A 26,134-nucleotide genomic window follows, 5' to 3' on the forward strand; every position below is an offset into this window, starting at 1 on the left:
AATGCAGGTATCAAGTTTTGCTGCATTTTTGGTGCAAAAAACTAAGAAAATTGCATCATGCTTTTTTTTACCAACATGCACAAGAGATAATAAAAACTTAGCAAAAACGCAGCAAATAGGTTGCAAAACCTGCTTTTTGTAAGCAGCTTCTTTACTGCCAAGAGAGCAGGTTTTGCCTGCAGAAAAACAATGCAAAATGTGAACATAGCCTTACACGCCACCATTATCCATCTATGAACCTTCCAATACAATGTAATGTTCATTAAATCACGGCAGACCCCTTCCTTCATCATCGTGACCAGTCCATGCACTAAAGGCCGGTTCCACGGTTCTACTTGAGGTTGTGTTCGCAGCGTTTGACAAATACATCCGCATGTGTCTTGATTGCACGAGTTGGCCTGCGTCTGCTTACGCATGCGTCTTTTCACGATGTGCGGCAGGGCGCGGCTAACGCACCATGTTGCAATTTTTGAGGTAGGCAAATTTCTGTCAAATATGACCAGGCATGCGCATGCGGATAAGTGTGTTAAAAAACACAGCATTACTGCCTACAGGAACGCATGCGTACGCATGTATTTGCGTACGCATGCGGTTGCTGCACTTGCGTACTTCGGACTGCGCATATCCAGGAACTGATTTAGACCCACCCATTGAGACACAGCCCTCCCGGAAATATCGAATGCATGCGCATAAAAAGCGCAAACGCAGGCAAAAGACGCATACAAACGTAGCGGTTTTTTCGTCTTGCGTTTTTGCATGCGTTTGCGGACAACACCCTGCGGACTCAACCGCAAATGTGAAACTAGCCTAAGTAGGGGTTCCTGTAAATGTTTCTTGTGACACTGAAAGTGCATTCCAAGTATCTGATTGCGGAGTTTTATTTAGAAGGCGTTGCATTATATGTGTTTGACCTCCTGAAATTACACACATATAACGCCCATTACATAGAAGTACCTTCGGCAGAATGGCTGCGGTGTCGGCGTTTCTCTTTCTTCTTCTCATCTTTCCTATGATGAGATTTTTCTTTTCGAGAAACTTGCTGTGGAGGTTTAATAGCCAAGGAGTCATCTTCTTCACCTCTAGGAATAAAAAAAAAAAATCCCCACCCCAAAAAATTAACACACAGCATTTATTTTGAGGTTTTTTTTAGTCTAACTGTAATTTGGGCACGTTAAGTGGTGCTATTGACAAAAATGAGAATCACTGTGGTCATATTGATCCAGGCTTGAATCTCCATAAGATTCAGGTATCGATGCTTTAAAGAAAAAGGGAAACGTTAAAAAAAAAAAAAAAAAGAGTAAAAAAAAAAGGAGATTTTTGTGTACTCACCGTAAAATCTCTTTCTCTTAGCCTCTAATTGGGGGACACAGGACCATGGGTGTTATGCTGCTGTCCACTAGGAGGCGACACTATGCATAATCTGAAAAAGATTAACTGTGGCTCCTCCTCTGCAGTATACACCCCTGGACGGCATCAGCCTTCTCCAGTTTTGTGCAAAAGCAGTAGGAGGAACGTAACATGATTAACATAGACATTGCCTATAAGAAGGCCACTATGTACGAGCTCAAAAAACAATATGAGAACTCAACAGACAAGGGATGGTAGTGAAATTCCCTCATTGAGGTGGAAGTTGGACACAACCTTCGGAAGGAAGGATGGGACCGTACGAAGAACTACCTTGTCCTGGTGAAAGGCCAGGAAGGGCCGTCTGCAGGAGAGTGCTGTCAGTTCAGACACCCTGCGTAGCGAGGTGATTGCCACCAGGAAAACCACCTTCTGGGAGAGAAGGCGGAGCGGGACCTCCTTAAGAGGTTCGAAGGGTGGTTCCTGCAATGCTGTCAGGACCAGGTTGAAGTCCCACGTTTCTAGTGGTCGTCTGTAGGGGGGAACCAATCGGGAAACCCCCTGAAGGAATGTCCTTACTTGCGGCTTGGTAGCAATGCGCCTTTGAAAGAGCACTGAGAGGGCTGACACCTGGCTCTTAAGCGAGCCCAAGGACAGCCTGGCCTCCAGACCCGATTGGAGAAAACCAAGTAGTTTGGGAAGGGAATAAGGGAATGGGGTCTGGCCACGAGATTCGCACCAGGTAAAGAAAGCTTTCCAGGTACGGCAATAGATCTTGGCAGAAGCTGGCTTCCGTGTCCTGATCATGGTCCCAATAACGTCCGGCGAGAGCCCTGCCTGGGTTAGAACCCAGGTTTCAAGGGCCACACCGTCAAATTGAGAGCCCCTGAGTTCTGGTGGTAGAACGGGCCATGTGATAGAAGATCGTGGCAGTCGGGGAGACGCCAGGGGGCGTCTGCTGTAAGTTGTACGATGTCGGCGTACCATGTACGTCTGGGCCAGTCCGGTGCAATTAGGATGGTTGGAACTCCCTCTTGTTTGAACTTCCTCACCACTCTGGATATCAGGGGGAGAGGTGGAAAAATATACAGAAGCTGGAACTGGGTCCAGTCCTGAACCAGAGCGTCTGCTCCGAGCGACCTCGGATCGTGTGTTCTGGCCATAAAGTTGGAGACCTTGGCATTGAAGTGGGATGCCATTAGGTCCACATCCGGGGTCCCCCAGCGGTGACAGATCTGGCGAAAAATTTTGGGATGGAGAGACCACTCTCCCGAGTCTATTCCTTGTCGGCTGAGGAAGTCTGCTTCCCAGTTGTCCACACCCGGAATGTGGACCGCCCGAAAGAACCGGCCCTGTGTCCTCCGCCCAGCGGAGGATGTGTGACACTTCTCGCATCGCCTGGGTACTGCGGGTCCCCCCTTGGTGGTTCACAAATGCCACGGCCGTGGCATTGTCCGACTGTATTCTGAGTCAGGCTCGCGTCGGTGGTCAGAACCTTCCATTGACCTGTGAGAAAGGATTTCCCCTTTGCTAGCGAGGTTGGCTTGAGCCACCAATGCAGGGACCTCCTGGTTGACAACGTTAGCTGGAACTCCCTGTCGAGAGAAAAGGGATTCCTGTCCCAGGACTTGAGAATGGCTAGTTGGAGAGGCCTGAGGTGAAACTGGGCAAAAGGGACCGCTTCTATTGCCGCCCCCATCTTGCCGAGGACTCTTATGGCAAACCGGAGAGATCGAGGGGGTTTGCGGAGGAGAGTGCGAACTGCCAGGCGGAGAGCAAGTGCCTTGTCCTTGGGAAGGAGCACTAGACCCCTGGAGGTGTTGAATAGCATTCCCAGGAAGGTCAGGGACTGACTCGGGGTTGGTGATGACTTTTGTAGGTTGATTAACCAGCCCATGCGACTGAGCGTATCGGTTGTGATTGAGACGCTGAGCTCGCAGTCCTTGAAGGTGGGAGCCTTGATGAGTAGATCGTCCAGGTATGGAACGACTACTATGCCTCTGGAGTGTAGGACGTCCATGGTGGCTGCCATGACCTTGGTGAACACTCTGGGAGACGTGGCGAGTCCGAAAGGGAGAGCCACAAATTGGTAGTGGTCCTGGCCTATTGCGAACCTGAGAAACCTCTGATGGGCAGGTGCAATGGGCATATGCAGGTATGCGTCTTGTATGTCTATGGAGGCGAGATATTCTCCCTTCTCCATGGACGCAATAATGGACCGAAGGGACTCCATGCGGAAGTGACGGACCCGTACATATTTGTTGACCTGTTTTAGGTCTAGTATGGGCCGTACGCTGCCTCCTTTCTTGGGAACTACGAACAGATTGGAGTAGAACCCTCAGAAGCGGTCGGTCGTGGGGACCGGTACTATGACTCCTGCTTGAAAAAGTGAGGAGACTGCTTGGTGGTAGGCACGAGCCTTGGCTGGCGGTTTTGGGGGGACAGAGAGGAAGAATCGGTCCGGTGGGTTGGAGGTGAAGTCTATTTTGTATCCGGAAGACACTAGTTCCCTGACCCACCTGTCTTCTGTAATAGGCAGCCAGACTTGATGAAAGAGCAAAAGTCGGCCGCCTACTGGTGTGGTGTCTTCCGGAGTCCGTGAGTCATGATGAGGAGAAAGTCTGAGATTTTCCTCCTCTGGGCTTAGGCTGGCCTGCTTTTGACTGCCAGGTCTTGTCCGACCTTTGCGCCGATCGTGAGTTGTCCCTGCGTGGGGAACGGTTACGATTTTGTGCTGGACGTGAGACGGACCAGCCTGAGGAATTCCGAAAGGATCGGAATCGAGTTTGGTTACGCTTCTTGGAAGTGCGTTTAGGTCTGAGTTGGGGAAGAGAAGTACTCTTACCCCCGGTAGCGTTGGATATCATAGTGTCCAACTGTTCACCGAAAAGTCTCCCACTGTGGTAGGGGAAGTGCGTGAGGGACTTCTTTGAGGCTGCGTCCGCTTTCCATTCCCACAGCCAGTGGATACGCCGAATAGTGATGGCGTTTGATGCTATCCCCGCTACTCCCCTTGCTGAATCCAGAGCTGCATGAAGCATGTAATCTGCTACAACTGCTATTTGAACCGCTTGGTCCGACAGCTCAGGAGCGGATGCTTGGAGAGCTTGTAAATTTTTTTTGCCCAGGCCATTTGGCAGCCCAAACCGAGGCGAACGCGGGAGCCAGAGATGCCCCTGCTTCCTCGAAAATTGAACGAGCCATGCGTTCTACCTGCCGGTCTGCTGCGTCCCTGAGGGTTTAGCTATCTGGCAGTGAAAGGAGGGTCTGTGCTGCTAGCCTAGAGACTGGGGGGTCCACTTCAGGTGGATCTGTCCATTCTTTGGTGTCCTTCTGTGGGAAGGGGTACCTCGCCTCCAGATATTTGCGATTAGCAAATTTTTTCTCAGGCTGTGAGAGCTGCTTTTTAAGGATCACCTTAAACTCTGGGTGGTTAGAGAAAAACCTTAGGCGGCTTCAGAGGTCCTTTAAAGGAAATCTTATGTTCTGGGGCCTCTGGTGGCGGATCAGAAATGTCCAGCACCCGATGGATGGAAGAGATTATGTCCTCAACAAGCGCTCTATTGCTAGGAGGGATTGGGATCAGGGACCCCTCCGTTTCCCTGTCTGAGTCAGAGTCGCAGATGCCTTCTGAATCCTGTGTATCACTGAGGCGTCCCCTGCTGAGTGAGCAGGGGAGGAGGCCTTCTCTGGTCGGGGATTGCGGAGATCTGCATTGTCTGTCCCTGGAATGGGACGGTCTAGATGACCTCGAGCTACGGTGTCTCTCCCTAGAGGGGGATGACCGTGTGCTATGGGATGACGCAGATGGACTTGATCTATGGGTCCGCTTGCGTCCTGACCTGGACGTGGATGTGCCAGGGTCATCTTGTTCCCGAGTCAAGCTGTCCCTTTGCTGGGTAACGGTCATAGCCGAGGCATGACCCTGCAGAGCCTGAAGCATTGTGGAGGTTAGGTTATCTATAGACTGCATCATAGATTGCGATATCTGAGTAGCCCATTCCAGCGTGGCATTAGACACCAAGGCATTGGCAGGGGCTTCTTGGGGGCTCCGACCCAGTGTGTATACAGTTCTGACAATGCGGGTACGTGCTGCCACTGGGGAGAGCGGTCCCGCAGGCTGTGCAGAATGCATAATAGCAGTTCTGCCTGGTTCTCTTGGACCTTGAGCCCGGCATCGTGCACAGAGGGCAGAAAGGCTAGCTATGTAGAGAACCCTATAGTGATTGCAGAGAAGCCTATAGGGGAGCCTTATAGGGAATATGGATTCACAGCTGAGTAAAAAACCCAGCTGTGATCTTACCCCACCAGTGTGCCCCTAGGTCCAGCGCCGAAGATCCACAGTCCTGTGCCCCCCGGAGATTGGCTGCCTGGTCCTGCAGACCAGGAGATGCAGGGTTAATCCGCAGCAGAAAATGGCTGCTGAGAAGGAGAGGAAGGGGGAGAAGGGGGCGGAGAGCTGAAAAAAGGCGGCAAAGCTGTGTAAAAACGCGCCCTTTCTGTCTCGATCTGCCCCCTCTGACACTGTAGAGTGTCATATTTGTCATCCGGGGGGCGGGCAGGGGGGGCGGAAAGGAGGCGGCGGCTACAGCTAGGCCGAAGCCGAGGCCTAAATTAGATGCCTGAGGCCCAGAAGGGCTCCAGGCCAGCGCGAAAGTCCGGGAGGGGGTCGGATCTGAATCGGACCCCCCCACCCCCCCCGGATTTAAAGGCAGGATGGCGGTGGAGCTATAAGCGGAAGGGGGAGCCCGTGTGGGGTCCCCCTGAGGCAGTATATAGCTGGTGCTGCCGCAGAGACAGGGACGCAGGGAGCCCTGTGTCTGTATTGTGCCATGCCTGCCTGCACTCACCCCGGCCCCGACAGGAGCCCACAGCTGGGCTGGGGTCCCTGGATGCAGGCGCAGCGTGCTGGCCCATTGCTGGGAGCTGCAGAGTGCTGCCTGTACAGGCCCTACCTGAGGCGTCTCAACCTAATGCCCGCAGAGGGGGATTAGGGAGGGTGCTTTTTGCTGTCACCTTCAGGGGGCTTTATCCTCTCCTCGACCTCAACCCAGAAACCAAAAGGAATTGGGGAAGGAGGGTGGTCTCGACTTCGAACCAGCACCCGAGGTACTGGGGAAGGAGCAACATGGGGAATAGCCATCTCCACTTCAACCGGGCACCCCGTAATAGGGGGCCGAGGAAGGAGCCATGCAGGGAGTCTCACAGGAGACCCTCTTTTCTTCATCTGTAATCCCATCGGAAAAAAACAGAATAAAGAAAAAATTTTTAGGTGTGCCTCCTATGCGACACTAAGCAAAAACTGGAGAAGGCTTGATGCCGTCCAGGGGTGTATACTGCAGAGGAGGAGCCACAGTTAATCTTTTTCAGATTATGCATAGTGTCGCCTCCTAGTGGACAGCAGCATAACACCCATGGTCCTGTGTCCCCCAATGAGGCGACAGAGTAAAAAAAGTTACCCAAATTTTATTTAGTTTTTTAAATTCTACTCACTCTGCCAACGATGCAATTCACATACTCTGAGGATCCATTCAATTTTTACAGTGCGATACTGCTGCAGGTAATCAGAGGCGTCACAGGTTAAGGACCATAACTGTTATCACCACTCACGGTGCTGAGCCATGACTGTGGCAAGTATGGCATATGACCACTGAGGCAAGTGACTGCTTAAAGGGATCAAATGCTGCCAGCTTGTGAACAAGGATGAGCAATGACCACCAGCTCATTAGTGAGGCTATAAAGTGACAGGATATTTTTTTTCTAGCTTTAATATGAACTCTAATATGTGTCTGCAAGAACACTTACATGGATGCTCAAAGGGGTTGTCCACATTTGATAATTTGATGGGCATAAGACTGGGGCGGTACTGTAGATCAGCTGCTAATCAAGAGAATAGAAGCCAATCTGAAGGACCCAGCAGCATTCACTAAGTGTGGTCTCCTGCTCCGTAAACTGTTCAAATCCGCCCACTGTTGGGGGGTATAAAAACTGATCGGTGTGAGTGCTGAATGTCAGACCCATGTCAATCTGATAGAGATGAGTGAAACGATTGGCAGGACCTATCTCCAGCGGCCAGGTGAGTACTCCATTGCATGGAAGCCCTGTGAACTGCGTCCTGCCATGATCATCGTTTCTTTTTTTGACGCAATGTCATTGTTGCGGCATTACGCACACACAACATAGTGCCAGAGATGTCGACAGGTAGGAGGCGGTTCACATGGCTCCGGTCCAGCGTCCCTAGAACACGGACCTGGCTGCTGGACAAGGATCCTGCAAATTTCTTTCCTCATTTCTACAATCTGATAATGATAACCTAGCCTAAATATAAAATTAGTGGACAAACCCATTAAAATGAAGTAAAAAAACACCGGATTACGTACCGGTAATGCTCTTTTATAGAGCCACGACAGCACCCACTGAGAGAGGGGATCCGCCCCTAGGAACAGGAAACCCTACGGAGAGATAAAAGGGGCGGTCCCCCTCGCTCCCACAGTTTGGGTTACAGAGATCGCGAGGAACCGCCCACCAGTATTAGTAGGCAATTCTATATCATCATTTTATCTTATACTACTAATATTTACAAGAACCAATCACCCTTATTTGTGCTCATATGTAAACTAATATATATATATATATAAGGGAGGGAAGTGAAGGGGTGCTGTCGTGGCTCTATAAAAGAGCATTACCGGTACGTAATCCGGTGTTTTCTCTTCGCCACGACAGCACCCACTGAGAGACTTTCAGAGACAGTTATTTGGGGGGGATTATCGTGTTAAGAACCGATCTACCGAAACACAGGTCAGTGGAGGCAGATAAATCTAGTCTATAGTGACTATAGAAAGTAGTAGGAGACGACCAGGTTGCGGCCTTACATATGAGTTCTATTGGAACTTCTGCCCGCTCTGCCCAGGATGATGCTATCGCCCGGGTGGAATGTGCCTTTACAGTCTCAGGTGGATCTTCCCCTCTAGACGAATAGGCCAGGTATATCGCCTCCCGAATCCATCGGGATAATGTGTTTTTCGTAACGCCAGCTCCTTTCCTCTGACCCTGGAAGGAAACAAAGAGAGCCCTGCTCTTCCTCCAGGCGCTAGTCCTATCTAGATAGGTTATTACAGCCCTTCTCACATCTAAGGTATGGTATTTTTCTTCTTCCTGATTTGTAGGATTATTATAGAAGGCAGGAAGGAGAATTTCTTGAGATCTATGGAATTTGGTACTCATTTTAGGTAAGTAGGAAGGGTCTGTCTTTAGGACAATCCTATCTGGTAATATTGACATAAATGGAGGATCTACTGATAGCGCCTGTATGTCGCTGACCCTTCTTGCCGATACTAAGGCAACAAGGAGAGCTGTTTTGAGGGAGACATGTTTAATGTGAGCAGAATGTAGAGGCTCAAACGGGTGATTTGTTAAGGCTTCAAGGACCAGATTAACATCCCAAGGAGGTGAGTTGGGAATATGGACTGGTTCTGCTCTCTGGCAGGCTGAGATGAATCTGGATATCCATCTATCTCCTGCAACGTTGTGACTATACAAAGCCCCTAGCGCTGAAACTTGCACTTTCAAGGTGTTAACTGAAAGGCCTAAATCACGTCCTCTTTGGAGAAATTCAAGAATAATAGGGACTGGAATTTCTTTTGACAGGGCTGAGGGATAGAGGCTTAAAAATTTTCTCCATACTTTCACATAGATCGATGTAGTGGATCTTTTTCTACTAAGCAATAGGGTATCAATTACTTTATCAGAGAAGCCCCTTAGTTTTAACAGCTGCCTCTCAAATTCCAGGCTGTCAACCGTAGACCCTTCACATGAGGGTGGTTGAAGGGCCCCTGGAAAAGCAGATCTTGATTCTCTGGGAGAATCCATGGATCCGAGATGGACATGGCTCTGAGCAGGGAAAACCATGGTCTCTTTGGCCAGAATGGAGCGATCAAGATTACATTCGCTCTGTCCTCTCTTATCTTCCTGATGACTGTTGGAAGAAGGATCATCGGGGGAAAGGCATATGCTTTCTGAAATGTCCATGGAATCTGGAGGGCGTCGAGAACATCGGGGTTGTCTGTTCGGAACATTGAGGCGAATGTTTTTATTTGCCTGTTGTCTCTTGTGGCAAAGAGATCTATGTCGGGTATACCCCATTTCATAGTTATCATAGAGAATATTCGACGATTTAACACCCACTCCCCCTGATGGAGGGTATGACGACTGAGAAAGTCTGCTTTGGCGTTGTCTATCCCCCGGATATGTAGCGCTGATAAGGACAGAAGATGATCTTCGGCTATAGTCAAGATGTTTTCGGCTATAGACATGAGAGTGCCTGATCTCGTTCCGCCTTGATGGTTGATGTAAGCCACCGATGTCATGTTGTCTGAGAGTACCCTGGTATGTGTTCCGTGTAACTGTGGGAGGAATTCACATAGGGCATGATAGATGGCTTTTAGTTCTTTTTTATTAGAGGAGTCGTCTAACTCCGTAACCGACCACAGCCCCTGGACAACCTGGTCCCCCAAGTGTGCTCCCCAACCCTGAGGGCTGGCATCCGTAAAAATTATATTTGAGGGTTTGACCTCCCAGGGAACCCCACTAACTAGATGATCTGGCTGTAGCCACCAGGTTAGGGATTGGATTACGTCATTAGAAAGGGAAATTTTACCGTGTAATCGCCCCTGTAATTTTATCTCCTCATGTAAAATTGTATACTGTAAACACCTCGAGTGGAACTGCGCCCACGGAACTGCTGGGATACATGACGTGAAGGAGCCAAGCAAGGACATACCTTCCCGGAGGGAAATTATAGGTTTACCTAGTATGGACTGAACCTTATCCCTAATAGTTATTTGTTTAGATTCTGGGAGGAAACATTTTTGACTTAGAGAATCTAATATAATTCCCAAAAATACCTGCCGGGTTGTCGGGATCAGTCTAGATTTTTCCCAATTTATTATCCATCCCAAGTTCTGTAAGGATGAGATCATATGACATAGTCTTTGCTGACATTGTGAGGGGGATTTTCCCACTACTAGCAGGTCGTCTAAGTACGGAATTATGAGTGTGTCTTTTAATCTTAGATAAGACATAACCTCTGACATTAGTTTAGTAAATACCCTAGGAGCAATTGATAGTCCAAAGGGCATTGCTGTATACTGAAAGTGCCGTATACATCCATTTAATATAACCGCTACGCGGAGAAATTGTTGATGCTCTTTACAGATTGGTAGATGGTAATACGCATCTTTCAAGTCCAAAACCGCCATAAAGCAATGGGGAAACAGGAGTTTTACAGTGGATCGAATGGATTCCATTTTAAAAGTTTGATTTTCTAGGAAGGTGTTCAGTTTTTTAAGATTTATGATGGTTCTGAATGATCCATCAGGTTTTGTGATTAGAAACAGCGGGGAATAGAATCCTTTCCCTTCCTGAAGAAATGGAACCTCCACCAAAACTCCTTTGGATAGCAGATTCATTACTTCTTGCTGTAATGCCTCCTGTTGAGCCTGTGACTTTAAAGAAGTCAATAGAAATGAGTCCGAAGGGACTCGGGCAAATTTTAATTTTAAGCCAGAGGTGACGAGATTATTAGCCCAATTGTTCGAAGTTATTTTCCTCCATTGGTCTGAAAAAGAGGATAATCTACCTCCCACAGGTAGATCTGCTCTAACGGGGCTTGTCTTCAGATTTAAAAGGGCGCTTCCCAAAGAATGCACCTCTTTGTTTGGCGTCTCTAGGGGTCCAGCGATCTTGGTTTTTAAAATCTTTTCTTTTATTAAATATGGGCTTCCGGAACGCTTTCCTATAGAATGGAAGGTAGTTGTTATTAGGGAAGCCCTTCTTTCTCTCCCCCGCTTTAGTTAGAATCTCGTCCAGTTTGGTACCAAACAGGTACTCACCCTGACATGGGAGGCCACATAACTTAGACTTTGTCTGTGGATCGCCTTTCCAGCCCTTAAGCCATAGGGCTCTGCGTGCCGCGTTTGTGAGACCTGCTGATTTGGCTGCCAAACGTATAGAATCGGCCGATGAATCCGCCAAAAAAGCTGTAGCCCCTCTAATTAAGGGTATAGAGGACAGCAGTTTGTCTCTGGAAAGACCACTTTTAAGACCTTCCTCTAGGTCACTCAGCCAGACCAACATGGACCTAGCGGTGCATGTAGCAGAGATAGATGGTCTGAAGGCTCCCGTACACGACTCCCAGGCTCTTTTTAGTAGTGAGTCGGCTTTACGGTCTAACGGGTCCTGTAATGAGCCTGAATCCTCCACAGGTAGCAAAGATTTTTTAGATGTAGATGCTACCGCAGCGTCTACTTTTGGCGCTTTTGACCATGTCGAGAACTCCTCGTCATTGAAGGGATACCGTCTCTTGGAGGATGGAGGTAACCCCCTTTGGCCCTGGCTTTCCCATTCTTTTTTAACTAAAGATTTTATTGCTGCTATCACCGGAAAAGAAGGCCTTTTCTTTTCCGATAAGCCAGCGAACATAATGTCCTGCTGTGTTCTGGGAATTTTAGAATCTTCGATACCCATTGTATTACACACGGACCTGACCAGGTTGTCAATACTATCCGTGGGAAAGCATGTATCCTGTTCCTCGTCCGAGGAAACATATTCGCAGGAGATGTCAGAGTCCGCTTTCTCCCTATCCGAAGAAGGGTCAGATATAGGGGATTCATATCCTTTTTTACTTCTAGTATGTGGCTCTTTCTCAGAATCTCGCAAGGTTTGTAACTCTTGCCTTATCATGAGCCTGATGTCCTCAGATTTAACTGAGGCCTCCTCCCGCAAGGTAGAAGCAATACATGATTTGCATAACCTCTTTTTATAACTATCCGGGAGAGGCTGGAGGCATAATGCACACTGTTTGTGCTTCGTCTTTTCTGTTTTCTTTCCCTAAGTGTATAAAGGGAAAGGGAACACCAGTCAGCTTATGAGGGTAGGAGCACACTTACCCCAGTGAAGCTTTAACGGTACCGATTGACGAGGAGGTTTAGGTGGAGAATCGGATTTCTTCCTGGAGGATCCGCTCTGTTTGGAGCGACTGCTGCTGCCCCGTGTACGCAGGGTGGCCGTGGTGTCTTCTATGGAGAGCATCGCAGGGGTCTGTGACGCATCCATTGTGGACACCGGGCGCTTGTGCCGGTGTCCTTTTTACATGGGGGCCGCCATCTTCTTCCGGTTGAACCCGGAAGTGCTAACCACTTCCGGGTCGCGGCCATACTGTATGCACTCGCGCTGTCACCGGCATCAGCGCGGGTGCCGTCCACCTCCTCCTCCGCCCGGAGTTTCAATTCAGGACTCCCGGGTAAACTGTGGAGCTGCACGCCGCCTGAGCGCTCGCCAAAGCGCAGCGCTTACCTCTCCTCGGCGCTAGGTCCCGCAGACTGCCCGGATGGATTCCCATGAGCCAGGAACCCCTGCAGTTGTGGCCTCATGGCGTCTGCCAGCCGAGGGGGGAAACTGACGAGAGGACCCCCGACGCTGCATCCAGCTCTGGAGCCCTTGCCGTCCTCACAGGTAAACTGCGCAAGCGGCATCCAGGCTAGGCATCCTCTTCTCCGTGGATTCCCGTAGGAACAGGAAACCAAACTGTGGGAGCGAGGGGGACCGCCCCTTTTATCTCTCCGTAGGGTTTCCTGTTCCTAGGGGCGGATCCCCTCTCTCAGTGGGTGCTGTCGTGGCGAAGAGAAAATAATGAATATAAGCATTGTTGTATCTAAAGTTTACACATTACCAGGGGAAGGAAAATATAAAAAAAAAATCAGAACAATGAATGCTGTACCTGTCTTCCATTGAATCTTCACGTCTGTAAGGGGAATTTCTAATAGTAATCTCCATTCTGTGATCTCTTAACTCGCCTTCTTCTAATGAGTCTCTCTTGGAATCACAGTCATCAGCCTGGGAAGGATTAAAAAAGGCAAAGTAAGAAACAGAAGGCAAAAAGACTAACGGAAACTAAAGTCAAAACTATAAAGTGAGAAAAAGCTGACACTGCCAAGTGTGGAAAAGACACAATTAAAGGGGTTGCCTCACGGCAGACATTTATGACATGTCCACAAGATCTTCTGTGACCTGCACCAATCTCCAGAAATGGAAATCCCACAATCCCCCCCATTCGGATTGGTGCCTGACCTGCAGTGACAGGTGAGGTGGCCGCACACGTGCCAGCCTTATCCAGTGACTACTATGTGAAGGTTGGATCGGCATCAATTACACAATTATGATATATACTGCTTAGGTTGGCCACACACATTAGATACTTGACGGCAAAGCACTTTTAGGGTACTGTCACACAGTGGCACTTTGATCGCTACGACGGTACGATCCGTGACGTTCCAGCGATATCCATACGATATCGCAGTGTCTGACACGCAGCAGCGATCAGGGACCCTGCTGAGAATCGTACGTCGTAGCAGATCGTTTGGAACTTTCTTTCGTCGCTGGATCTCCCGCTGTCATCGTTGGATCGTTGTGTGTGACAGCGATCCAGCGATGCGTTCGCTTGTAACCAGGGTAAACATCGGGTTACTAAGTGCAGGGCCGCGCTTAGTAACCCGATGTTTATCGTGGTTACCAGCGTAAAAGTAAAAAGAAACAAACAGTACATACTTACATTCCGGTGTCTGTCCCCCGGCGTTCTGCTTCTCTGCACTGTGAGCGCCGGCCAGCCGGAAAGCGAGCCTTTCCGGCTGGCGCAGACACAGTGGAGAGAAGCAGAACGCCGGGGGACAGACACCAGAATGTAAGTATGTACGTTTTTTTGTTTTTTTACTTTTACGCTGGTAACCACGGTAAACATCGGGTTACTAAGCGCGGCCCTGCGCTTAGTAACCCGATGTTTACCCTGGTTACCCGGGGCCTTCGGCATCGTTGGTCGCTGGAGAGCTGACTGTGTGACAGCTCCCCAGCGACCACACAACCACTTACCAACGATCATGGCCAGGTCGTATCGCTGGTCGTGATCGTTGGTAAATCGTATAGTGTGACAGTACCCTTAGTCTAAAAGGTCTCTGCTGACAACCCTATATACATGCACGCCTGGCCTGACACAGCAGGTCACCCATTACTAAACATCAAACATATATAGGGCATTGCTTAAAAGGCTTCTAACTTTGCATTGTCTGCAACTCTCAGCCCTCAAGAACAAAAACAGCCCAAGACCGGTGATGGAAAAAGCAATTTACCTACTATGCAACCAACAGAGTATCCCATATACCATCTACCCCATAATGAATAATAATAAGGAATATTTTCCCAGAAAAGATCAGACAGCGCTTGTTTGAGCAACGACTCTTCCCCTCGAAAAGCTCAGAAACACGGAAGCTGTGGGACGAGTGCGTATGTGTTCAATGGGGTGTAAGCAGCTGTCAGACATTTATGGAAGTGGTTATCAGCCTCGAAAGACAGCTTGAAAGCAAGCAGCCCCCCCCCCCCCCAACATTCAACATCAATCATTTTTCTAGCATCTTACATTTTTTGTATGTTTATACTCCGTTTTTTCTTCTTGTTCCTTTCTCCTTTTCTTTTCATTTAAAATTTCATCCAGCGTTTTCACTTTCCAGGTGTCTTTTTCATCCCCCATTTGGTGGGTCAACCTAAGAAAAGAAACTTTATTTTAATATGTTTACAACAAGGGATTTAAAGGGGCAAAATGTGGCACAAAAATATATCATATTGTGTATGAAGTGTTATACAAATGCACTCCCCAATATACTCTGTCATTCTAATCTGTCCCATTGTCCCCATTTCAGCACATCTTTACTGGTAGCTCCATTTCCATGTGGGTCTTAACACTGTAGCTTCCCTCCTTGGCTTCAGTGTTGGCACATGACATGACCATTGATGAGATGAAGGGTGAGCTGTTCATCTGGATTACTAGCTAAGGCAGCCCATTTCTTTATGATGTCTGATGCAGGGACTGACTTAGCTGATGGAATGAGCTTAAGAGCCAGCCCTGTCATCACGTTTCGCTATATAGAGACCAATGCAGAAGTTGAGATGTAGATGGGCGCTGAAACAAAGAGTTAATAATAATGTATATTTGGAAGTACAATATAACATCTTACACAGAGCCCCTTTCCACTCCATGACATACTATTACAAGATGGAGCAGGCAGGGCTGTGGAGTCAGTAAGCCAAACCTCCGACTTCTCAATTTCCCTGTCTCCCAACTCCACAGCACTGGTCACTACTGATCAGGTACATAAAGTGCAGCACAGATTCATCTCATCTATGACTCCGCAGCACTGGTCACTACTGAGCATGTACATAAAGACATACTGGTAGGGAATTTAGATTGTGAGCTGCATCGGGGACAGCGTTGATAATGTGTGCAAACTATAAAGCGCTGCGGAGTATGTTAGCGCTATATAAAAATAAAGATTATTATTATTATGAAGTGCAGCACAGATTCATCTCCACAGCACTGGTCACTACTGAGCATGTACATAAAGTGCAGCACAGATTCATCTCAGCCAAAAGCCCAGATCCTTAGATCAGGAACAGAACACAAATTTATAGGACATTTCATAAGTTTCCCAAATTCTTATGAAACAATTTACAGCACATCCTGCACTGAACCCAATGTATTATATATTCTCGGAGTCCGAGTTGGTCCATTTTATACCGACTCCACAGCCCTGGAAGCGGGTGTATTGCGGGGAGTTTGCTCCACACCGAACAGATGCTGACAGTATGATACAGTCAGCACCTACCTCCAAGAGCAGCAGCTGGAGCAAGCTTCAATCCCAGAGAATGCTTCTGTCAATATTTGACAGCAGTGCTTAGGTGCTGTGATCAAAGTGGGGTGTCTGTTCAAGCCCCAATCGCCCCGGGTATCATGAGTAGAGATGAGCGAATTTGTTCAGATTCGGTTCTGAATACGATCGGCATTGAATATTGCTTTTGAAAAATTTGTCGAACACAGCCGAACGTCATTAGAGTCAATGAGAGTAGAAATTTCTGAATATGTTCAGAACTGATCATGAAACATACATTCGGCACGAATAGTGTTCGAATATGTCAACATCAGATTCGAGGACAAAAACCGAACAAATTCGCTCATCTCTAATCATGAGTCCTTGTGGGATGTCATGGAAGTAAGAGGCCTGCACAAAGCGTAACTGCAATAATGATCCACCCAAAAATCCCAGGGACTAAAAAAAAAAACACAGTGTAAAGTAAAAAAATATTAATAAAAAAATTCTTGATTTGTTTTATTAAAATCAACCAACTTCCCATTTAAGACAAATAATAATAATTAAAAAAAATAAATAAATCAGTGTTGCTGCATAAAATTGTTTAACTCATAGAACAAAATGCAGCTCCACAAATGGAAAAATACAACCTTGGGAAAATAGGAGACAAATTAATTTTTGTTAGAGATCAGAATTAGACAAAACTAGAACATGAGAATAAACATAAAACCCATACAAGTTTGGTGTTGCCGGAATCGTACCGACTGGGAGAATCGGATTTCCAGGTAAGGCCACGGTCACACTAGCAGTATTTGGTCAGTATTTGTAGCCAAAACCAGTATTGGAACAATCAGAGGAAAGGTATAATAGAAACACGTCACCACTTCTGCATTTATCACCCACTCCTGGTTTTGGCTTATAAATACTGAGGTAAAATACTGACCAAATACTGAGTGTGTGAACATGGCCTTACTTTGTATAGTAAAATAAATGGCGTCATTCAAACTACAACCGACCCCGCAAAAAATAAAACAAGCCCCGGTCCAGGCAGATCCGGGGTACCATGAAGTTATGGCTGCTGGAAGGAGAGGAAAAGACAAAAACAGAAATTGGTCACAGCAGGAAGGGGTTAAGGGCCCCTTCACCAGCCTCCTGGCACAGCATCACCCCCAAATAGGTGATGGGTGGGAGTTGTGCCCCCTCCTCCCTCTACCTCAATATTTGGGGAGATTATATAGGCCCCAATGATAATTTCCCAGGCATAATGATTAAGGAAGCAAACTGAGTAATATCTCCATAGCAACCACCGTACTTCCCCCCACCCCGGTAACGGTCCCGCACCAAACGGTGACCTATGAGAGTTAGAAACACAGGAGACGTGAAGAGAAAACAATTTACCCCAAAGTTCTGCGCCGCGCAGCGTGAGCACCGAGGTCACTTCCTGGTGTCTGACGTCTGGAACGCAGCGTAGCATTACGTACGAACTGCCTGTCTGCACGTCTCCACTAGGTGCCGCGCGTGAGCAGCAACACGCATCCTGGTTTTCTCCGCGCGTGCGCACGCAGTAGTAACTATGCTAGTAGCGCTGCCTGCTTGGCTTCGCTAGTTAGCGCGCGTGCGCAGTGGCAGCCACGGGAACGCTTCCCGCTCTTTTTTTTATGTCAGACATTTATGAAGTACCGTAACTGTAAAATGATGATAAATTGTACTTTAGGAAAAAAAAATATATCAGTAATGTATAGAACTGAAACAATTATTCAAATAATTAAATCCTTGTCAGTCAAATTATTAAACTTTTCTTTTCAGCCTAAGTTCAACAATTCTCAGTTATCACCAATATGGCCGACATTGCAGATTTCTGAAGAAGGGGTTGTCACGACTCATCACACTTTTTTCTGTCCTGACCGGCTTCATGTATATCATACCTCCCAACCGTCCCGATTTCAGCGGGACAGTCCCGCTTTGGCACCGGGGTCCCGCTGTCCCGCTTCGGGCATTTAAAATCCCGAATTTGCGGCCGCCAGTGAAGCCCCGCCCACTTCCGGGACGTAGAGAGAGCCCGATTACTGTACCCGCAGCTGTTCGTTCCGTTCCCTGCCTGGGACTGTCTGCGTTGTAGCCACGCCCCGTTGAGTTGCCTCACCGCCCGCCTCCGGCTTCCTCCTCAACGTGGGCGGACTCTGAGGACACTAGAGCGGCAGCGCCAGCACCCGGACTGGTTTCTCGTGACCGCGGGAGCAGCGAGCGGGGATCTGCAGACTGACTGTAAGTGAATGTGTCTCTCCCCCTCTCCATGCAGCGCTGCCCGTTACAGCAGAGACTCTGATCTGACAGCATTAGGAGGACTGACACAAACTTTGTCTCCCCATGCAGCGCACCCCGCTCCCACTCTCCCCCTGGTACCCATCCATCGGATTCTCCACCAACCTGGTGCAGCACCCCTCTCCCCATGGTTATCGTTAAAGGGGTATTGTCACCCAAAATGCTAAATACGGCAGCAGCATGCCGACCCCTCACCCCGTTACTCACCTCTGACTCCACCGCCTCAGGAATCTTCGGTCGCACTTCACGTATGCGCACTCCGGGGGTCAGGAGGACCTGGTGCCGGGCAGATGTGCTCCGTGGGTGTTACTATGTTTTTAGCCCTGTCGAACCCATAACACAAATTACATGAACACAAAATGGTGCTCGGTGTATATCAGGGAGATATATACAAAAGGGACTTGGCCCCTATAATAATTATACCAGTAAGGCCGGCGTCACACTCGGCGTAAGACAATACGCCACGTATTATACGGCCGTACTACGGGCGTAATACGGAGAAATGTCCCCAAAATATTGATCCGTAGTCAGGGTGTGTCAGCGTATTTTATGCTATGGGGCATTTTATACGTGCCCCATCACGTGGGGCAAGTATACTGTACGCAGCATCATGTGGGGCCATTATACAGTATGGAGCATAATGTGGCCAATGGCCATTGTACAGTATGGAGCGTCGTGTGTGGCCATATTTTTTTGTTCATAATTATTGTTAACGAAACATTGTGATCAGAAGTGCTAAATGGGTGTGGTTGGGGCGTGGCTAGTTGTGAAATGGGTGTGGCCTAAAATTTGCAGCTTTGTCCCTCTTTCCCTTCCCCTAAAGTTGGGAGGTATGTGTATATCTATGCAGCTGTCACGTTCAGGTCGGAAGAGACGTCGGCCAGTCCAAGCACTGCAGTCTTATCTTACTCCGATTTATATATATCCCACCCATCGGCGCTCCTATCACGTGATCAGGGTTGGGTTGTCATGAGAGCCGGGGGTCTGCTGAAGACCCCTGTGCCTGTCAGTGTGAATGTCCTCTGAACCCTATGAGATCGTGATTTCTGCTGAAGCTCGGCTATGTACAGCGCAAGCAATCACAGCTTCAAGTAAAAGTCTTTGAAAATCTAAAAAAAAAACACAAAAGTTCAAATCACCCCCCTTTTGCCCCATTTAAAATAAAACAAACAAAATGACACGCTTGGTATCACTGCGCTTAGAAAAAATCAAAATATAAAAAAAATTAACCCAATTAGTAAACGTTGCAACGAGAAAAAGAATTGAAGTGACCAGAATTACGTTTTTTGGCCACCACAACGTTGCAATAAGAGGCGATCAAAATATCATATCTCCTCCAAAAAGGTATCAATATAAACTTCAGCTCAGGGCACAAAAAATAAGTCATCACCCAGACCCAGATCCGAAAAATGAAAATGCTACGGGTCACGGAATATGGTGACAAAGCAAAAACTTTTTTTTCATACAAGTTTATGATTTTTTTTCACCAAAAAAATAAAAAATAAACTATATATGTTTGGTATCTGCACACTCATACTGACCTGGGGAGTCATATTGCCAGGTCAGTTTTACCATATAGTCAATATGGTAAATAACATAAAAAAACAATTGTGGAATTGCACTTTTTTCACAATTTCACACCGCTTGGAATTTTTTCCCCATTTTCCAGTACACTATGTGGTAACATCAATGGTGTCATTCAAATGTACAACTCGTCCCACAAAAAAATAAGCTCTCACATGGCCATAGTGACAGAAAAAAATGTAGCCCCTTAAGGACGCAGCAAATTTTCGTTTTTGCGTTTTTATTTTCTCCTTAACCCATTCATTTTACTATATTGAGTTAGGGAAAATGGCAAAAAAAAAAATCCCGAGTGCGGTGAAATGGTGAAAAAAAATGCAGTTTGTTCATATTTTGGGGTTCTCGTCTGCTTCTTTCAATCGATCATCTCAATAATTATTATTATTTATATAATTATTATTAGTCACTTGACAACTACATTGTGATTAATGGATCAGAAATTAGCCAACACATGACCGCCAGTCAGGGTTACCAACTATTTTTTTTCTGGACAGCTTATCAAAAAATCACAGACAATATTTTTTTTGGGTGGACATATTACAAAAAAACATAATAAATCATGATTACAGGTGATACATGTCTACAACCCATAATTCTATATGAAGACATCAGCTGCATTCACTGTAAAATGATAATTACAGTAAAAATTATAAGTTTCATCAGCCTCAAAGAAAAATCACAAACATCTCAAATTTTTTTTACAGACCTGGCAAAAAAAGTGCCCTATTTTTGCGGCTGCCCAGGAATTTTTGGACAGTTGGCAAGCCTGCCACCAGTATGCAGATTGCATACTTGCAGTATTGTGACCCCCGTCTGCACTGGCATCCTGCACAATCCTGACAGTGTACACAATGCACAGTCACGATACTGCAGTCATATCGAGTGACTGCAGAAATTTCTCTGGAGCATTGGAAACCCCGGTTTTGGTTTTTTGAGTGCAACATGAGACAAGAGGTTTCCTTGAACAGAGGTAGAGTTGAATTTTCTAACGCTTGCCTCAGACTGGTAACGATTGGCTAAATAAAAGAAGGAGACAGCATCCAAGGTCAGGTGAAAAAACTTCAATGCTCCATTTATTCTGCCATAGATGTGACGATTCGACCAGCCATTGGTCTTTTTCAAGCAACCTACCACTGGTCAAAACGTCGCCTCTATGGCAGTATAAATGGAGCGTTGAAGTTTTTTCACCTGATCTTGGACGCTGTCTCTTTGATTTTTTTTTCCCAAGTGGTCTCCTTAGGACTTCTTTGACGACGTGCCCATTTTTGGTTCTAGGTGCCCTTTATAATTGTCCAATATGGAAGTGCTGCAAGCCACCTTTATCTTGAGGCCACGTTCACACGTTCAGTATTTGGTCAGTATTTCACATGAATATTTGGAAGCCAAAATCAGAAAAGGAACAATCAGAGGAAAAGTATAATAGAAACACGTCACCAATTCTGTATTTATCGCCCACTCCTGGGTTTGGCTTACAAATACTGATGTAAAATACTGACCAAATACTGAGCGTGTGAATGTGAATGTGGCCTATAGTAACAATTGGCAGACACTAGCGACAATTTGCTCACATATGTGACAGTCTGCTGGCAATCTCCTCAGCAACACTTCTTTCACTCTGCTACAGTCAGTACCACTTTCACAGGAACTATCTCCTTGCTCTACTTGGGAGGCCATCATTTCGACTGCTCTGCTGAATGCAATATTCACATACATGAATAAGCATCTGTGCCCTTTGCTTCTGGTAAAATTTGCTTTCCTAGTAGCTTGTATCCTCCACCGAGGACAAATAACATCAACCACAGCTTGGCAGAATCTTTTTTTTCTTCGTCCATTGTGAAACTCACTAAGCCCTAAGGTGTTGCCCCTTAGCAGCTGGTGCTTACCCACTCCCACTTGCTATCTCACTATGGTGCAGGCATTTCTTTTTGCAGCACTGTCTTCTTTGTACACTCTCAGAAATGAGAAATGATTCCAGGAAATGTGAGGATGCATATTGAGCTGACCCTTGGACCCGGCCTTCACACCAGTAACTCAGTGCACATTAACTATTTAGGCCACAGCACAAAACTCTTGCTGACTACTAGTGGTGCCTTACACACTAAACCGACACCGTTAGTGAGACACACATGTATATATATATATATATATATACTAGCTGTACTACCCGGCTTCGCCCGGGTTAATGACTGCTGTTAGCAAAATAGAATGTGTTAACAAAAATTTATTGTGCACACAAAAACCACAAATCAAATAGATAGAAATGTAATTATTAAAAGGCAAAAACTAAGTTAATAGAAGCATTTCACAACATATATCAGCTTTGTTATACTGAGAATGTCTTTGTTGCCTATATTAACCAATCAGAGCTCAGATTAATTAACTGTAGCAAAATAGAAGCTGAGCTGTGATTGGTTGCTATTGGCAGCCTGATAAATCCCCAGCCAACAGTAAGCCCACCCCCTGGCAGTATATATTAGCTCACACATACACATAATAGACTGGTCATGTGACTGACAGCTGCCGTATTTCCTATATGGTACATTTGTTGCTCTTGTAGTTTGTCTGCTTATTAAATCAGATTTTTATTTTTGAAGGATAATACCAGACTTGTGTGTGTTTTAGGGCGAGTTTCATGTGTCAAGTTGTGTGTGTTGAGTTTGGCGACATGCGTGTAGCGACTTTTGTGAGATGAGTTTTGTGTGGTGACATGCGTGTAGCAACATTTTGTGTGTCGAGTTGCATGTGACAGGTTAGTGTAGCAAGTTGTGTGCAGCAAGATTTGTGCATGGCGAGTTTTGCGCGTGGCGAGTTTTATGTGTGGTGCGTTTTGAGTATGTGCAAGTTTTGTGTGAGGCAACTTTTGCACGTGGTGCAACTTTTGTGCATGTGGCAATTTTTGTGTGTGCAAGTTTTGCATGAGGTGAGTTTTCCATGAGGTGAGTTTTGCATGTGTGGCGAGTTTTGCGTGAGCCTAGTTTTGCATATGGCGAGTTTTGCATGTAGCGAGTTTTGCGCGTGGCAAGTTTTGAGCGGTGACTTTTGTGTTTCGACTTTTATGTGGCGAGGTTGGTGTATGTGTGGTGAAATGTGTGCTGAGGGTCGTATATGTGTTCAAGCACGTGGTAGTGTGTGGCGCATTTTGTGTGTGTGTTCATATCCCCGTGTGTGGTGAGTATCCCATGTCGGGGCCCCACCTTAGCAACTGTACAGTATATACTCTTTGGCGCCATCGCTCTCACTCTTTAAGTCCCCCTTGTTCACATCTGGCAGCTGTCAATTTTCCTCCAACACTTTTCCCTTCACTTTTTCCCCATTATGTAGATAGGGGCAAAATTGTTTGGTGAATTGGAACGCGCGGGGTTAAAATTTCACCTCACAACATAGCCTATGATGCTCTCGGGGTCCAGACGTGTGACTGTGCAAAATTTTGTGGCTGTAGCTGCGACGGTGCAGATGCCAATCCCGGACATACACACATACATACAGACACACATTCAGCTTTATATATTAGATATACCTGTATGTAATCTCCTGTATATAGTATATACCTGTGTGTCATCTCACCTATATATAGTGTATATCTGTGTGTCATCTCCTCCTGTATATAGTATATACCTGTATGTCATCTCCTCCTATACATAGCATATACCTGTATGTCATCTCCTCCTGTATATACTATATACCTGTAGGTAATCTGCTCCTGTATATAGTATATACCTGTGTGTCATCTCCTCCTGTATATAGTATATACCTGTATGTCATCTCCTCCTGTATATAGTATATACCTGTATGTCATCTCCTCCTATACATAGCATATACCTGTATGTCATCTCCTCCTGTATATACTATATACCTGTAGGTAATCTGCTCCCTGTATATAGTATATACCTGTGTGTCATCTCACCTATATATAGTATATACCTGTGTGTCATCTCTCCTGTATATAGTATATATCTGTGTGTCATCTCCTCCTGTATATAGTATATACCTGTATGTCATCTCCTCCTGTATATAGTATATACCTGTATGTCATCTCCTCCTATACATAGCATATACCTGTATGTCATCTCCTCCTGTATATACTATATACCTGTAGGTAATCTGCTCCTGTATATAGTATATACCTGTGTGTCATCTCACCTATATATAGTATATACCTGTGTGTCATCTCTCCTGTATATAGTATATATCTGTGTGTCATCTCCCCTGTAAATAGTATATACCTGTGTGTCATCTCCTCCTGTATATAGTATATACCTGTGTGTCATCTCCTCCTGTATATAGTATATACCTGTATGTCATCTCCTCCTATACATAGCATATACCTGTATGTCATCTCCTCCTGTATATACTATATACTTGTAGGTAATCTGCTCCTGTATATAGTATATACCTGTATGTCATCTCCTGCTGTATGTAGTATGTACCTGTATGTCATCTCCTCTATATAGTATATACCTGTGTGTCATCTCCTCCTCTATATAGTATATACCTGTGTGTCATCTCCTCCTGTATATAGTATATACCTGTATGTCATCTCCTCCTCTATATAGTATATACCTGTGTGTCATCTCTCCTGTATATAGTATATACCTGTATGTCATCTCCTCTATATAGTATATACCTGTGTGTCATCTCACCTATATATAGTATATACCTGTGTGTCATCTCCTCCTGTATATAGTATATATCTGTGTGTCATCTCCTCCTGTATTAGACCTCGTTCACACGTTATTTGGTCAGTATTTTTACCTCAGTATTTGTAAGCTAAATTGGCAGCCTGATAAATCCCCAGCCAACAGTAAGCCCACCCCCTGGCAGTATATATTAGCTCACACATACACATAATAGACTGGTCATGCGACTGACAGCTGCCGTATTTCCTATATGGTACATTTCTTGCTCTTGTAGTTTGTCTGCTTATTAATCAGATTTTTATTTTTGAAGGATAATACCAGACTTGTGTGTGTTTTAGGGCGAGTTTCATGTGTCAAGTTGTGTGTGTTGAGTTGCGTGTGGCGACATGCATGTAGCGACTTTCGTGAGATGAGTTTTGTGTGGCGACATGCGTGTAGCAACTTTTTGTGTGTCGAGTTGCATGTGACAGGTTAGTGTAGCAAGTTGTGTGCAGCAAGTTTTGCGCATGGCGAGTTTTGCGCGTGGCGAGTTTTATGTGTGGTGCCTTTTGAGTATGTGCAAGTTGTGTGTGAGGCAACTTTTGCATGTGTTGCAACTTTTGTGCATGTGGCAATTTTTCCGCGTGTGCAAGTTTTGCGTGTGGCGAGTTTTCCATGAGGTGAGTTTTGCTCGTGTGGCGAGTTTTGCATGTGGAGAGTTTTGCGCGTGGCGAGTTTTGAGCGGCGACTTTTGTGTTTCGACTTTTATGTGGCGAGGTTGGTGTATGTGTGGTGAAATGTGCGCTGAGGGTGGTATATGTGTTCGAGCACGTGGTAGTGTGTGGCGCATTTTGTGTGTGTGTTCATATCCCCGTGTTGGTGTGGTGATTATCCCATGTCGGGGCCCCACCTTAGCAACTGTACAGTATATACTCTTTGGCGCCATCGCTGTCATTCTTTAAGTCCCCCTTGTTCACATCTAGCAGCTGCTAATTTGCCTCCAACACTTTTCCTTTCATTTTTTCCCCATTATGTAGATAGGGGCAAAATTGTTTGGTGAATTGGAAAGCGCGGGGTTAAAATTTCACCTCACAACATAGCTTTGACGCTCTCGGGGTCCAGACGTGTGGCTGTAGCTGCGACGGTTCAGATGCCAATCCCGGACATACACACACATACATACACACATTCAGCTTTATATATTAGACTAGCTGTACTACCCGGCTTCGCCCGGGTTAATGACTGCTGTTAGCAAAATAGAATGTGTTAACAAAAATTTATTCTGCACACAAAAACCACAAAACAAATAGATAGAAATGTAATTATTAAAAGGCAAAAACTAAGCAAATAGAAGCATTTCACAACATATATTAGCTTTGTTATACTGAGAATGTCTTTGTTGCCTATATTAACCAATCAGAGCTCAGGTTAATTAACTGTAGCAAAATAGAAGCTGAGCTGTGATTGGTTGCTATTGGCAGCCTGATAAATCCCCAGCCAACAGGAAGCCCTCCCCCCTGGCAGTATATATTAGCTCACACATACACATAATAGACAGGTCATGTGACTGACAGCTGCCGT

General features: G+C 46.2%; 1 protein-coding gene across 5 annotated transcripts in view; it reads right to left on the reverse strand.

The window, feature by feature from the left end:
* Positions 1-21,892, reverse strand: part of LOC143764553 (cyclin-dependent kinase 11B-like) — a 69,498-nt gene extending 47,606 nt beyond the window's left edge. For 4 of the 5 annotated variants that reach the window (XM_077250223.1, XM_077250221.1, XM_077250222.1 and 1 more), the window contains exons 1-4: positions 17,433-17,665; positions 14,810-14,933; positions 13,121-13,236; positions 955-1,079 (exon numbers count right to left, since the gene is read on the reverse strand). In XM_077250223.1, the coding sequence (XP_077106338.1) occupies positions 955-1,079; positions 13,121-13,236; positions 14,810-14,920 (352 nt within the window). In that variant the 5' untranslated portion in view covers positions 14,921-14,933; positions 17,433-17,665. Of the gene's footprint in view, positions 1-954; positions 1,080-13,120; positions 13,237-14,809; positions 14,934-17,432; positions 17,666-21,820 lie in introns of those variants that run through there. The other variant, XM_077250220.1, reaches the window with a different exon arrangement.
* Positions 21,893-26,134: the final 4,242 nt, after the last annotated feature.

Source organism: Ranitomeya variabilis, chromosome 4 (genome assembly GCF_051348905.1).
Source record: "Ranitomeya variabilis isolate aRanVar5 chromosome 4, aRanVar5.hap1, whole genome shotgun sequence".
NCBI lineage: Eukaryota > Metazoa > Chordata > Amphibia > Anura > Dendrobatidae > Ranitomeya > Ranitomeya variabilis.